At 36.6% G+C, this 14,950-nt stretch overlaps 1 protein-coding gene across 17 annotated transcripts in view; it reads left to right on the top strand.

The window, feature by feature from the left end:
- Window positions 1-14,950, top strand: part of SIPA1L1 (signal induced proliferation associated 1 like 1) — a 226,756-nt gene that overhangs the window by 173,104 nt on the left and 38,702 nt on the right. For all 17 annotated transcript variants that reach the window (XM_075502886.1, XM_075502876.1, XM_075502872.1 and 14 more), the window contains 5 exons: window positions 2,089-2,192; window positions 3,411-3,568; window positions 7,145-7,721; window positions 8,823-9,097; window positions 12,497-12,775. In XM_075502886.1, the coding sequence (XP_075359001.1) occupies window positions 2,089-2,192; window positions 3,411-3,568; window positions 7,145-7,721; window positions 8,823-9,097; window positions 12,497-12,775 (1,393 nt within the window). The remainder of the gene's footprint in view (window positions 1-2,088; window positions 2,193-3,410; window positions 3,569-7,144; window positions 7,722-8,822; window positions 9,098-12,496; window positions 12,776-14,950) is intronic.

The raw sequence follows: 14,950 nt of genomic DNA, 5'->3' as shown, positions 1-14,950 counted from the left end.
TCTGAGAAAGAATCCTTTTCTGCCTGAAATGAAGTCCATCCAGGAAAGTTGCAAGTTTGGCTTAAACGCGTAGGTGGTGTTCTAGCATATTATTTGTCAGAATTACTTTATTCTTTTCCTCTTCCCCCAGCCCCTTTTGGGCCCCTTCCCCTCTTTTGGGGCCTTCCTTCCCCTGTCTGTTGTCTTACCCACTTCCCTTTCTTTTTGCAGCTGCTCCCCCTTTCCAGTTCTTTGTAATGTTTTTGTGTGCTCTATTTATGAAAGATGATGTACAAATTAGCGTATTTAGTTAGACAAAAAAAAAAGCCAGTAAGGAGTTATGTTGATGTTTAGGTGACTTTCAGGTGCATCTGCCTCCTTCAGCGTGCATTGGAATGATCAGGCAAAGGATAGAGGCTGCCATGAACTGAGTGCAAGATGAACTGGTTCCCTTTCAGCTGTTGTGCTGTTGTAATTGGCATTAAAAAGAAAATGTTTAGCAGTTAGCTCGTTTTTCATAATGGCAATGTTGAGTGCTGGAAAAGAGAGCCCAATCTTCTTGAAACATTGAGATTAATTTTTATATAAGATTCTAGGAATCTTTTTTTTTTTCTGTTCTTATTCCCATTTTATTCCGTATACATGATTTGGAAATGCAAAATCTCTATGCAACTATAATGTAGAAAACTTCCATTTCATTTTATGGATGATGTTGTGGTTTTTCATTTACAGCAAAGCTACCTCTATTTTATTATTCTGAATTTGGCAGAAAACGAAAACTTCTTGTCAAAGCTTATACCCAAAATCTGGGTAAATAAACTGTATATTTATATTATTGCAAATGCCTCACAAATCTCAGAGCTATTATCTCCTTAGTAACATGATCTCTCTGCTAATAAAAAATGCCAAGGTGTAGTATTTAACAGCTTTTTAAAATACATTGCTATAAATAGCTGGGATTATCTAATATAGTAGCATGTTTAAATACCTTGAAATAACCAGGATGCTTTTTTCCATATATGAATCTAGTTATTTTTAAAATTCTGTTTGAAAATGGGCTTTTTGCACTGTGAACAGCAGTTAAGTTTAGCAGAATATATTCACTATTTCAGCTTTAAATGTGTTACTACTTAAATTAATGGAACACTTTTCAAGGTCTCTTTTTTTTTTTTTGAGAGAGAGAAAAAGTAAAATCAGAAGTTCCCAATTTGTCTGTAATCAAGTGTTGTCTTCAACCAACACTTTGTAAACTTTAATAATATCCCCTCTTCTTTTTTTCTTTCTAAACTTCATAATCCTAGTTTTTATCATTTTCTCTCCACATGGAAGTCTCTCCATCCACGTATAATTATTTTTGTGGCCTGTTTCTGGATCCCTTCTCTTTCTTCTATAACTTTTAAAATAGGGTGGCCAGAACCCAAAACAGGTGAGAGTACCTTTGATTAATATACCAGCATCATAATGTCATTGTTGTGGGCTTTTTCCGTCATCAGCTGTAAGCATGCTAGCATCCTATTTGGGTTTTTGACTGTTCCTATCCATAAAGCACCTATTTTAGTGAAGATTTTATCTGACTTCATTACAGTTAATTTAGAGTCCTGATATTTATGTTTAAAAGAACCCATTCTGTTCTTTCATACATTGTGGGTTGTATGTCCATTGACACTTAATTATGCATGAGATCATGGTATTCATTCGCAGTATCTGTCTACCTTCCTTTCTGAAGTCCTTTTCACATTCCGTACAGTTCCGTTTCATTCCTATTAGCCTGAGATACTGGGTAATGTCTGAAAATTATTTCAGACTCCGTTATCACTTTTCATGCTTAAATAGGCTTTCTTCAGGGTTTTCTGGTATTAATTCCCTATTCCTAACAAGTTCTTCATTGAGAACAGTACGCAAAATTATACATGCCATCTGTATGTGTCATTTGCTTTGGCAGGTGAATAAATTCTGGGTAAGTTTTTACTTGCTGACATTTCAGCTAGGATCAAGGATGAATAGGAATTCTTGTCTTGCCTGATGATTTTCTTTGATAATAATGAAACTTTGTTTTTAAACTTTTTTTTAAAATAATGCTTTTATTTTCTCTTTTTTCTTTAACTGAAGCTGATTCAACGGGTACTCACTCTCTATACACAACATATAAGGACTATGAAATCATGTTCCACGTTTCTACTATGTTGCCATATACTCCAAACAACAAGCAACAGGTAAGATGGACCATGCCTATTTAGAATTAATTTTTCCTCCTCCTCAAAAGTAGCTGAACTATTGAATATTTATGACAATTTTCATTTGTTACTAGCAAAGAAAACACATAAAGAATGAAAAGTATCAAAAGTAAAACTGGCCATCTCTGTGTCAGGAAGATGAGCAAAGCAGATCATTGTAGGTACATCATAGGTAGATTTTTCTCCATAGGGCTGTTTGCTATTTAATTATGCATTATTTACTGAAACGTTGATGTAAATATTATACAAGAATGTCAGCACATCTGTGTTACATAAATAAGAGTTTGTATCTTATGTCAAAAGGGCCATAGTGTACTTGACATGATTTTCAACCTTCTGCAGCAAAGCCCATTGCGCTTTAAGGGTTGTATTCAGCAAATTGTAATATGCACAGAATCAGAGGTGACGAGTGGGTGGTCCAGCACACTACACAGCACACCACACAAGAAGACATGAGACAAAATCCTTTTTTTGTTTGTTTTAATTTTTTTTATTATACTGAAGAGCTATGTGGGCTGACCTGCTTTGTTACTCTGAAGTACCTGGTCTTGTGAAAAACTAGGCCATCTTGTTGTGTATGATGTGTATGCATTTTGCTCTAGAAATGATCTTATTTTGTGTTTCTGCAAATAAAATAGAAATTTCCTTTAACAATAAAAGATAACATAGCATTCTTTTTAGTTTGCTTTTGTACACTAAATGTTATACTACTTTGTAGTTTACCTTTCTCTTGGATTTACTGAAAGAAGCCTATCAGAAAATTATTACAGCATGTCTTAAGGACAATGACAACTGTTTTCAACTTGAAATAGAACCTACTTCTGGCTTGTGAAAATGTGTGAAGTGGGGAATGTTTTCCAGCTTCCATGTATCACTGATTACTCTGATGCTAGCAGGCTTTGTTGTGTTGTTTTTCCTCTTTGTTTAGCTTAAAATTCTCCCTAACAAGATCTTCCTGTATGTTACATGTAGAAATGAAATTGTTATGAAAATGAAAATGCCCATGCTTGAAATTTATTAGATGAATAACTGACATTCTGGTACTTGTCATATAAAGCCTCAACTGTTTCAGTTTTCAGCTTGAAGCATCATTTGGAATAAAAAAATTGAACAACAGTAATTTATAATAATGAGAAATAAATAACTGAAAATTGTGAAAAGACTGTGTTTTAACCTACGTATCTTTTTTGGTTAAAGCTTCTGAGAAAACGACATATTGGAAACGATATTGTGACAATAGTTTTCCAGGAGCCTGGAGCACAACCATTCAGCCCAAAGAACATTCGATCCCACTTCCAGCACGTCTTTGTCATTGTAAGAGTGCATGGTCCCTGTACTGACAGCGTTTGTTACAGGTAGCTATCGCTAGTTTCCCTGAAAACATGGAATTTGAGTGCAAAGGGGAGGTGTCATTCCTCTTCTAAATTCTCAGTAGGGAAACATAATGAAAGATAGGGGTCGAGGAGATTTTGGGTCATGTGAATGTAGAATGCTTCTTAAAAAGTAGACACACATGTGTACGTGAAGGAAACGCACCCAATGAGGAAATTAATGCTGTCAGTATGTGTGTAAACACACACACACATATACGTACTGTTTTGATTCTTATTAATTCACGTTTTGTTTGGATAATTTGGGCATCTGAGCTTATGTTCTGTTTTTGAAATTAAGACAGTGAAAAAGTATGACTAACCTTTCAGAAAGAAGCTAAGTTCTTTCAAATATTTTGTCTGAAATATCTTAATTTCTTGCCTCATTTCAGTCCAACAAAGAAATTCCAGAGTATTATGCAGCAAAAAAAAATCTTAGTGTGACCTTAAAGTCAAAATGATTAAAATAGAAAATGGTGATTGGTAGTAACATATAATAAAGACTTGCAAGATGAGATTCCTATTTAGCATAAATTTTTAACCAGATTGAAAGCATGTAGAAATAATGTTTTTGTTACACTTCTTTTTACAATCAGTGAAACTTTTTACCTTTGTTATATCCTGAACTCGTAATGTATTTTTGTTTTTAAGTGTTGGCTGATCTCAGCAAACTTTTCTAAAGCTTCTTTATTTAAAATATGAAGTGTTAGAGTAATGGATTTAGAGTAGTTATCTTGAAATGAGGTTGCCTTAGAATTAACTTGTCTTTACTGAAATAAAAATGTTCACCTAAGTGTTTCATTCAGTCAAGTGCTTATTTAGAGGATGAGCTAAGACTGCAGTGTCTGAGATGGTGCATTGATGTTTTTCAGGGAGGTATAGGAAGGTTTAAAGGCGCTTCCCTCCCCATAAGTTTTTAGTAAAGCTCACACAGCACTTCTGGAACTGATGCTGAACTTTGTACATGTATCAAACTCTCCTGGAGCAGGCATGTTCATGTTGATACTCGTTTTAAGGCAGCTTATTGACAAATTCCACTGCTACATAATTTATGTGGACATAGCTTGTTGTTAAACTTTTAGACATGTTTCAGCTCTTAGTCTGTACGGAAACTGATTATGAAGTAAAGGGAAAGTAAGAAACACATCCACAAGGGCTATGGATGCATTTTCCGTTTGAGTTGAGCATTACAAACACAGAGAAAGATCTGCTTTTGGTTATTATTTTAAATAATATGATTGCATATTTTCAATTTCTTCCTTTTAAAAGGCACAGGAAAGATTTATACTTGTTATATTGTAATAAATTAAAATATCTCGGGGTTCTGTTTCTGACCTTCAGACTTCTGAATTGCTTTCATGTTTCAAGTGTTCACAACTACAAGGGTTGGAACCTTACTGGTTACTAATAGTGAATAAAATGTGAGAATTTCAGCTTTAGTGATGCTACAGGCTTAAATTTTAAGGGGAGGGAGAACAGGCAGGAAAAAAGAAATTGTGAGAGTGTCAGTGTTCATTTTGATACAGGAGACCACCAGAGCATTGTATGTTCTGTGTACTGTCTTTAAGATTAACATCCTTTCTTATTTTGTCCTCTCGGTGCAAACACTTGATTTAAATTTATAGAATTCCATTATGAAAAGTTTTTCTAGGAAACTTTTCAAAGTAAGTTTGACCTCTTTTTCACTGAATTATTTGGAACAGTTTCATAGATTCATAATTCTAGACAAAACAGGAAGCCATATAGCATAAAAATGTACTGGAATTTATGTTAAAAACTACATAAAAGGAATAAAATCAAGCACTGCCTTGGCCAGTGATTCTCCCTCCCAACTAAGATAAACAGTATTTCAGAAGTCTGGCTTCTCTGTTGGCATCGTTCACTTTTTAAAACATCTCTGGCATATGTTAAAGATTAAATTCTTTTCCCTGTGATTCATGATATTGAAAACCTGATCAAACAAAATGTCACTGGTAGTTTTTCATTACATCCAGTAACTGTGTTTAACGCTTAGGCTTCTATCTCTTAATGACAGACCCTTTAGGACCACTGAAGATGATCAAGTCAGATGGTTGCATCATGAGCACTCCCTGTTGCATACTTTTAGATATATTGGCATACATTTGAAGGAAATATGACAGTCAGTGATATCTTTCAATATCAGTTGCCAGAAAATATAATTAAAAAAATAAAAAAAAAAAAAAAACAAAAAAAAAAACACCACAAAAACCCAACAAAACCAAACAAATAAAACACCCCACCACCCAAAACCAGAAGATATGGTTAAAGATTGGGTCACTTAATTTTTATTTTTGGTGTTCCTGGCCCCCCCCCCCCCCCCCCCCCCCCCCCCCCCCCCAAAAAAAAAAAAAAGCTTTACTGGTATTTCTGCAATCTCAGTTATTGATCTGGGGGGGGGAATTTCTCTGATTATCTTTAAGGATTCAGATAAGTTAGAACAAAGTGTGAAAATAATACCAGCCAGTCTTCCAAATGAAACGCCACATACATTTCTAGTGTGTTCAAGTTCCATCCTATTTTTCCTTATACAACTCCATTACCATGATATTTTGGGCAAAATTAGTTAATGGTCTTTCAGATCTAGTTATAGATATGTGGTAAATCATATTTGAACTGTTGGAGCATTTCTTGTCACAAAACTGAAGTACAGTTGTCAGTCTCTTCTTAGGACAGACTGCCAAGTGAATGATACTGGACTGGAATGGCAAATCTTCAGTGATGCCAAACAACTCTCATCAAAAGCTCTGTATTAAAAGAGAATTGACCAGGGATAATAGCTAAGCTTGTTGGCATTGCCTAAGGCAATCTTATTGCCAGTTCATCAGTTGGTACGGAAACTAAAAGGAGGAGTTGAAAACAAAGCATCTATTTCTAATATATGTCTCCAAACTTCTAAGAAATTTCTTATTTCTAGTATTTTTGGAGTCTGCTTCTATCACTAGTATGCAATATCAGCTAGTGCAGTTTTTGATCCAGAAATTTAAAACAAAATCAGTAGTGTGATGTATATATGCATTCAGTCACCAGAAGATGATTCTCACAGTGAAGCTGGCCTTGTGAGATGACTTTATTGTCTTTAAAATGGACATGTTAGAAATACATCCGTATTTTTAGTATTAGTTATACACTTCGCATTGCTTTCAGCTACCTAAAGCTGAAAGGCTCATCTGAATTATAAGCTAGCCTTTGTAATAGTGTGTGTTAGAAATTTTCTGGTTATAGTAAAACCAAACAGAATTCAGAACTACCATATGTGAGTGATTACTTTATCAAAAAAGCATGATTTTGCACTTGAAGCTCTCTTTAAGCTGTGGTACTGAGGATGACTCAAAAATGCCTAGGTGCAAAAATAAGTGGCCTTCTGTTTATACAGTAAGGGGGGCATACTCTCCATGCTGGCAAGATTAAAATGTAAATATAGGCATATTGCTGAGAAAAGGAGAGAAAAATTGAGGGCTTAAGGAAGCCTGTATTCAAAAACTGCTGAATTTGCATACAGTGAAACACTCTGCTTCTTCCTTATTCTTTTATTTCTTTTAGTGTTGCTGTGACAAGATCCAGAGATGTACCATCCTTTGGACCACCTATTCCAAAAGGTGTCACGTTTCCTAAATCAAATGTGTTCAGGGACTTCTTACTAGCCAAAGTCATTAATGCAGAGAATGCTGCTCATAAATCAGAAAAGTTTCGTGTGATGGCCACCAGGACCCGTCAAGAGTACTTGAAAGACTTGGCAGAGAAGAATGTCACCAACACACCTATTGACCCTTCTGGCAAGTTCCCCTTCATCTCACTTGCTTCAAAAAAGAAAGAAAAGTCCAAGCCTTATCCAGGAGCAGAGATCTATAGTTCTGGTGCTATTGTATGGAGTGTCCATGCAAAAGACTACAGCAAGGGTATGGAAATAGACTGTCTCCTAGGCATCTCTAATGAGTTCGTAGTCCTCATTGAACAGGACACGAAAAGCGTGGTGTTCAATTGCTCCTGTCGAGATGTGATAGGGTGGACTTCAACGGACACAAATATCAAAATATTCTATGAGAGAGGTGAATGTGTTTCTTTGGAGAGCTTCATCAGCAACATTGATGATATCAAAGAGATCGTCAAAAGGCTGGAGGTTAGAATGTGTTCTCTTATTTGGTTCCCCTTCTTTGCTTTCTCCTCTCGCCCCACTGCCAAGTAAGGCTTCAATTTAATAATGCCTGGGATCCCTAAAACTGTTCTAATTGTTTATCATGAAATCTGTAAGGACTTTCCTGCTTTCATTTCTCAAAATCCAATATTGCTTTCACTTTTATCAGATATTAGCCAAGCTCAGCTGGTTGTGTGAGTGCCAAAAATGTCTCAATATATTAAAAAAAAAAAGCAGGGCCTTCAGATGCATAAATTGCTCCCACACAATAAATATAGAAGTGTCACCTTATTTCTTTTCCTTGTTTTCCTTCCCTTTCTCTGTTTTGTAGACTTGTTGTATCTTGTTTCAAATGAAGCTGTAATATCTTTGAGGCTGACTTATTATGTTGCCAGCAGGGTGCCGTCCCAATCCCTATTGCAACCTTCAGATACTCTCTGAATGCATGTGATAAACTAAAAATGCAAGGAATCATGGTATCTGTCTGTGTTCATTTTTTATCCAATTAAGTTATGAAAGAATGTGTTATGTTTTACTGTCTTTCCTGTAATTTCGCAACTGTAGTTGTATAATGACCAGGAAAAAGGGAAAACCAGGCCCTATTAAATTCCTTTTGACGGTATTCGTGCTCGTGGTGCATAGAAGAGTTGACGTAGACCTCAGTTTACTATGCTTCGTAGCTGCATGCCACCACATTCTGACTGAAAGTAATCTTGCAGTTTACTGAAACAGCTAGAAATGTAGAACAGTTGGTTGATTACTAAAGCATAAAAGACAAAGTAGAGATGCTTGTGTAACTCCATGTGTTTTTCTGTTGTGTGCTGCCACGTGTCTTCTAAAATTCCTGTGGTTTCAGTAAAAATTTCAAGGCAGAACTTGGGTAGCCAGACTCTACTGAAAATACTAGTTTCAGTGACAAGACCCATTTCAGTTGATTATGTACCCCGGGCTGTGATATATATTCCTTGATCGTGTCCCACCATTGTCTTGGGAGTTGCTTGATTGTACAAAAATGGAGCCCTTAAACCTCTGTTAGCACTGAAGGTCTCTCCGTGCATTAAATTCTGTCTTCATTTCAATTCACAGCTTGTGACTAAGGGCTGTGAAACAGTGGAGATGACTCTGCGTAGGAATGGTCTGGGTCAGCTTGGTTTCCACGTGAACTATGAAGGCATTGTGGCAGATGTTGAGCCCTATGGCTATGCGTGGCAGGCAGGACTGCGACAAGGTAGCCGGCTGGTGGAAATCTGCAAGGTGGCTGTAGCCACTCTGAGCCATGAGCAAATGATTGATCTTCTCAGAACATCGGTAACAGTGAAGGTCGTCATCGTCCCTCCGTACGAGGACTGCACACCACGCAGGTATTGTACAATAGCTACGTTTGGTCTGAAATTGTATCTTGATTTGTGGGGTTGGGGGGGGAAAGAAACACCACAGAATAAGTGTTAACCTCCAGAAACCATGGTATAATTGTAATATAGCATCTAGTATTGTAAGGTGAAAGAGAAGGGCAGGAAAAACCACCTGTATCCAGACTCAAGGCCCCACAAAATATTCATTGAATACCACGGTTTAATAAAATGTGTGAAGAACCTCATGTATCCTTTAAATTCCATGGAATTTAACATGGAAATCAAACAACTTTTTGTTGACAGTTGTGTGTTTATGGTGCATCAAAATTAATTGTACATTTCCCTCCCTGCTTTCCCATTTGTTGGTAGTTTGCAATGCCTGTGGATGTAATTCTTGAAAGCTATGAATAGACTTACTTTCTTCTACTTTCACAAATAAATAAGGCTGTAAATGATGAGAATTTATCAAAGGTATGGATCTGCCCAGAGAAATTGCTCCAAACTGTAATTCTTCCTTACTCAGTAGTAAATCTTGCTGCATCTCTCTCACTTCCCATCCATGTTAAGCCTGAGGCTTGTGTCAACTGTATTATTGCTTTTATAGCTTTAAAATGTTGCTTGACCAGAAATAAGCAGTAATATGTGCTTTTTTCCTAAACTGGACATTAAGTCCCTCCATTTTTCATGAACTTACAGTAAAGCTTTTTATAATTTTTGCTGCTCCCATCTGAACTCTGTGCGGTTGTCTGTAGCATTCAGCCACATCCTAAATCTGATTCCCATATTCCTGACATCCAGTATTAATATCTTGCAAATGGTATATGATTAAAATGGAATGATCTTTAATAGACTAAATTTGCCTGCGGGCTAGCTCAAGGTTTATGCTGGATTTGCCAGGAAGAAGCAAGTACAGTTATTAAAGTTTAACGTGTTTCTTGCAGTGAGAGACGCGGAGAGCATTTTGCACTGCTGTTTTCTAACCAGGCGATATCTTTGTAGGGGTAGATGCTAAATCTTTGTATACTTAAGTTTAGGGCTGAACTTAAATGCGTATTTATTAGATTGATATGAAATTGTGTCTCCGAGCAAAGACTTTGTACTTGCATGAAAGAAGAATCCATGTTTGGTTTTGCTGTGAGCTATATTAACTCCTTTTGTAACCGGTAGCAAAACAGGAGCAGAGAGAAAAGGAGTTTTATTTGTCCTTTAGTTGTCAGTGGAAAATTGAATACATGTCAGGGATTAAAATGAGCCGTGGCATAAGGTCACCCATGAGGTATTTGGAAAGCTTTTGTACAGTATTTAGCAGCCCGAGCAAATGGAAAGTTCAGCTGCAATCATTGCAAAAGGATTAAAGCAGAAAAATCTGTGTGGAAAGCACAGATCCTATTATTCCTGAGCTAAATTAAGTACAGCCAAAAGCAGGCTTAGCTTTAGTGTATCCAAACCCGTAGCAGGAAGAGAAATTATTGCACTTTTTGAAATACTGTACTCAGCATCAGTGAGTTTTGTTGTTGTCTTGTAGTGAGCAAATGTTCATGGTGGGTTATTGCCTAGTTATAAAATTTCATAAAGCAACTCTTTATCCTGCTTGCTGTATCCAAAATCATTAAGGTTTAGGAACTGTGTCTTGAATTTGTAGCTATCCTACATATATTACTAGAGACTTGTCTTAAATCTTTGCACAAAGCAATTTCTCTTTTGGCAATCGGTTTTTCAAAATTGGAGTCCATTAGTCCTTTCATCCTCTAGAGGTCATTTAGTATTTCTACTACAGTAACTTCTACAGACCGTAACTAAAATGAAGATCAGTTCTGCTTGGTGTAGTACATTCATATGAGAAGCAGTCCCTGTCCTAATAAATTGATTGGCATGAAGTTGGAGGAAGAGCAGGGGTGCAGTTAGATAAGACGACTTGCCAACAGGCACATGTACAAGGTCAGCAGCAGATACAAAAGTATATCCAAATACCCTGATTCACAATCTAATGCCCTATGCAGAAGCAGGCCTTGTTATGGTTATATCTCTACTAAAAGATGGTCATTAAAAAATTTCCACTGAACTCATTTAGTGGACTGATTGCTGACCTTAAAGTCAAGGACACAGCAGCAAGAGGAAATTGTGTATTCTTGCTTCTTAAACTGTAACTATGTCTGCAAAAAAAAAGAGAAACCCAAACTACTGAAGTATATAATCACTAGGGAAAGAATAGCAGAGACACAAAATATGAAGAGAAAAGGAAAAACAAGGGTATTAAGATTTTAGTTAAGTTGTGAGTGGACTTTGAATACATATCTCCTGATCATCCCCACCTGCCATGCAGAGGTTCACATCACAGAGCGGCCTGGGAGCACAGAAACGTTTCCTTTCAGATGAAGCTGAACTACATGTGCTTCAGAAGTGCACCTCGTGCCTTCCAACTGCTGATTTAATTTGCAGGTCAAGACTAGAGGGTAGGCCAAAGTAAAACCACAAAATGTGTATATTGTGGACAGCAAGACCTCAGTACTGACTGTTTCACTTTGTCTACTCCTATTAGACTGCACAACTTGCTAATGTCAGCATAGCCAGATAACTTGTTATCTGTTTAGTTTTGTGTTTTAGCTGGGAAGAGTAATTGATATTTCTTAGCACTAATGGTGTAATCACTTAGAGGAAGAGCTAGAAGTAGAAAATTTTGCACTGATTGTTTATTTTTCCTTCCCATTAGATAATGATGTGTGTAGATAAACAAAGTAATCACAATACAAAATTCACTTAAATAGAGGTATATACATTTGTCAAGAGGAATACCAAAATTATCCTCACCAAAGCGGAAGGTCACATCTACTTTCCAAATGTCTCATTTTAAATATATGCAGAAGTTTGCCCTGCATCTTATGTCAACTGCATTAGCTTATGTCCTGTTTTACTCCAATTTTTATGCTGTCCTGTTCCTGTACATCCTCAAGAAGCAAAGGGCGTCTTTTGGGTTTGGCATTTACAATTTTTAGCATGTACAGATTTATCAACTGAAGTACTCCAAAGCCAAAGATGTTTGACAATGAAGTGTAATGCATTATTTCATGGGAATTTTGTCTTTTCATGGATGTCTGTGCATCAGAAAGATTTATCTCGAAAAGAACAAACATTTCAGGTCTTATTTATCTGGGTGCAGGTTAAGTTCTAAAGCCCATTACTTTTTTAAATTAGGAAGGGAAGATACCCTTCTAGCAGATTTTGTAGCTTTTATAACCCAGTAATCAGATGAAGAGTATCAAAAATTGTTAAATATGTGCTTCTGAAAGCAAAATCTTACATTTACTGTTTCATAGAATTGATTCAGCTTGTCTTCAGTTTTCTATCCTTGTGAACACGATATATTTATTTTATTTTTTATAGCAGCATGTTAAATTTCTTCATTTCCAGGAGTTCTTCAGAAAACTACCGTATGCCAGTGATGGAATACAAAGTGAATGAAGGAATGTCGTATGAATTCAAATTTCCCTTCAGAAATAACAACAAATGGCAGCGAAATGCAAGCAAAGGACAGGGACCTCATGTGGCTCAAGTACCATCCCAAATACAAAGTCCAGTAACAACTAGGATTGGCTCTGGGAAAGGAGAAGGGAAAATGCCACCCCCAGAACGAGCAGCCAACATCCCCCGAAGCATCTCTAGTGATGGGCGCCCATTGGAGAGCCGGAGGTACGTGTCTTCTTCACAAATGGCTTTTCATTGCCGCTCAGAATCTTGCTGGAAAAAAAAGCACAATAGATTTATCTAAGTATCTGAAGACTGCTTTTAATCTTGGTTTTAATTAGTCAAAAGGCAACATGAATATGAGCGAAACATTAGCCAAAAGGAAGTACCTTTCCTGGCATGATTAACCACAAAATGAAGTGTTATGGGATTGTTAGGCTGTGTTTCTCTGTGTTGGATGGTACTCTAAAACTGCTGTATTGTTACTTAAGTTTCAAAGGAGTTACAATTGAAGCTTTAGACCTAAGTGTTCCTGAACTTCTGCATTTTGAAGAAGTAAATAAAAATTTTAGCTTGTTTATAGGCTTGGTGGAATCGCCTCAAGCTCCCAAGGCAGAAATAGCATCTAACAGGGTGTTCAGCAAGAGAATTCTGACCAGCACAGAAAGCGAATTTATCTGATTGGGGAGTTTTCGAACTTTTTAGCCTAGAGAAGAGATTGTTTTAAGTTTGCATTTCTCCAGGGTGGCTTGGGGTTTGTCATTGCTTTGGGTTTTTTAAACAAAAAAGCGATTATTATTAAGATAAAGGCACATCCTGCCACAGTATTTTCATTCTTTCATGGGAAAAGATGTATTTGATAGTATTCAAATGAACTGTCATTGTTTTGAATATCTATACAAATCTGTCACTGTATCTGCATTTACAAAGAGATCTGTTGAGGGAAACAAGCTCATAGCTTGTATTTCTTATTTTGGACAATTCCTTAAAAAAAAAAAAAAGCTGTAGACAGATTCTGATCATGCTTTATATAGCTGAAAAATATAAAACAGTGGAAATAAGGTGCATACTGTAGGAAGTTTAAAGAGAATTCTAATGAATTAAAGCATTTTTCACATCCTGAAGAACTGGGGATAAAAAAAAAGTTCAAAGATGGTACAGCCAAGACCAAGAAACTACCAAGGTGAAATTGAAACTTCTGTGTAGGACACCTTGTTAAGAAATTATAATAGTTGGTAAGGACTTCATTTTCTTACTTTCTTTTTCATTGGACACTGTCATACTTCTGCACTCAAACCGATTAGAGAGTGCCCCCCCCAGTTGTAGCTCTATATAAGTTCAATTGATGGGAGCTTTAAGTATACATCTGTGTGAGTTGCGAAAGAAAATTTGCAACACTGAAAGCACTAATAATTTCACAGACAGCCTGATAAGACTGTCTGTGAAAAAGGTTGCAGAAGCCAGTGAGACACTGGACTTAGCTCTCTAATGGTATATTTGGACCAACATAAAAATTGCATGGCTTCAGGTTGTATCTGCCTGTTACAGCTGAAGACAAGCAGATGCTGAATTTGAAGGAATAGGAGTTGGGGTGTTGGGTTTTTTTTGCTCTCTCCAGTGCTGTAGAATCTCACTCTGTAATTACAGAGGGCATAGTAGTACCTGAGCAAAATTTAAGGCAGTGGCAGAAGATCAGACTCAGTTGAGTTGCTGTTTTTTTCAGACGCTTCTGTCTCTTCATGGTGTTAACCAAAGAGTTTTGTCTAGTCTTGAGTTGGCTGTTCCACAACTTGTGCTGAGGAGAGTGAGCCTTTGGCTGCACTGAAAGACGGGGTATTATTAGCTGTGTTTTTCTTGTGCATAAAATCCTATGTGGGCAACATCGCACACCTAAAGCATCCAAGATTTATCCAGTCACTGGATGCTTCTAGAGGGGGGTTATGGCCTGAGAAATGTTTGCAAAGTGAAAATTACATTTCCATGTACTCAGTATTTGTTTTCAAAACGTGAAACTTTGACTTTCCATTTCCTTCATTTTCAAGGCATGTAGCTGAGGTTTTTCTCCTCTAGACATTCTTTTAAGTATTTTTTTTATTATTATTATTCAAAAAGTGTTCTATTGGACCTTTTCATCCTTAAAAGTACATTATCAAAGTAGCTTTTAAGTTTGGTTGGGAATTTTTTTGGATGCCTGAAAAAAATGTCTTCTCTCTTATCTTTCTGGTCTGCTAAACATGTTAGTCTTGGCTGGATCAAGTTTAAATATAACAGCAGCTGCATAAGGTTAATGTGTTTCCAGTTAAAGTGAAGAAAAATACATTTTTGTAATTTTAAAGGAATACTGGAGGAAAAAAAAAGGCAATAAGCTCGCTCCAAGACTCATTTGTCTTGTCTCTCCAT

Source organism: Mycteria americana, chromosome 5 (genome assembly GCF_035582795.1).
Source record: "Mycteria americana isolate JAX WOST 10 ecotype Jacksonville Zoo and Gardens chromosome 5, USCA_MyAme_1.0, whole genome shotgun sequence".
Classification (NCBI taxonomy): Eukaryota; Metazoa; Chordata; class Aves; order Ciconiiformes; family Ciconiidae; genus Mycteria; species Mycteria americana.
This window is presented reverse-complemented; position numbering and strand designations above follow the sequence as displayed.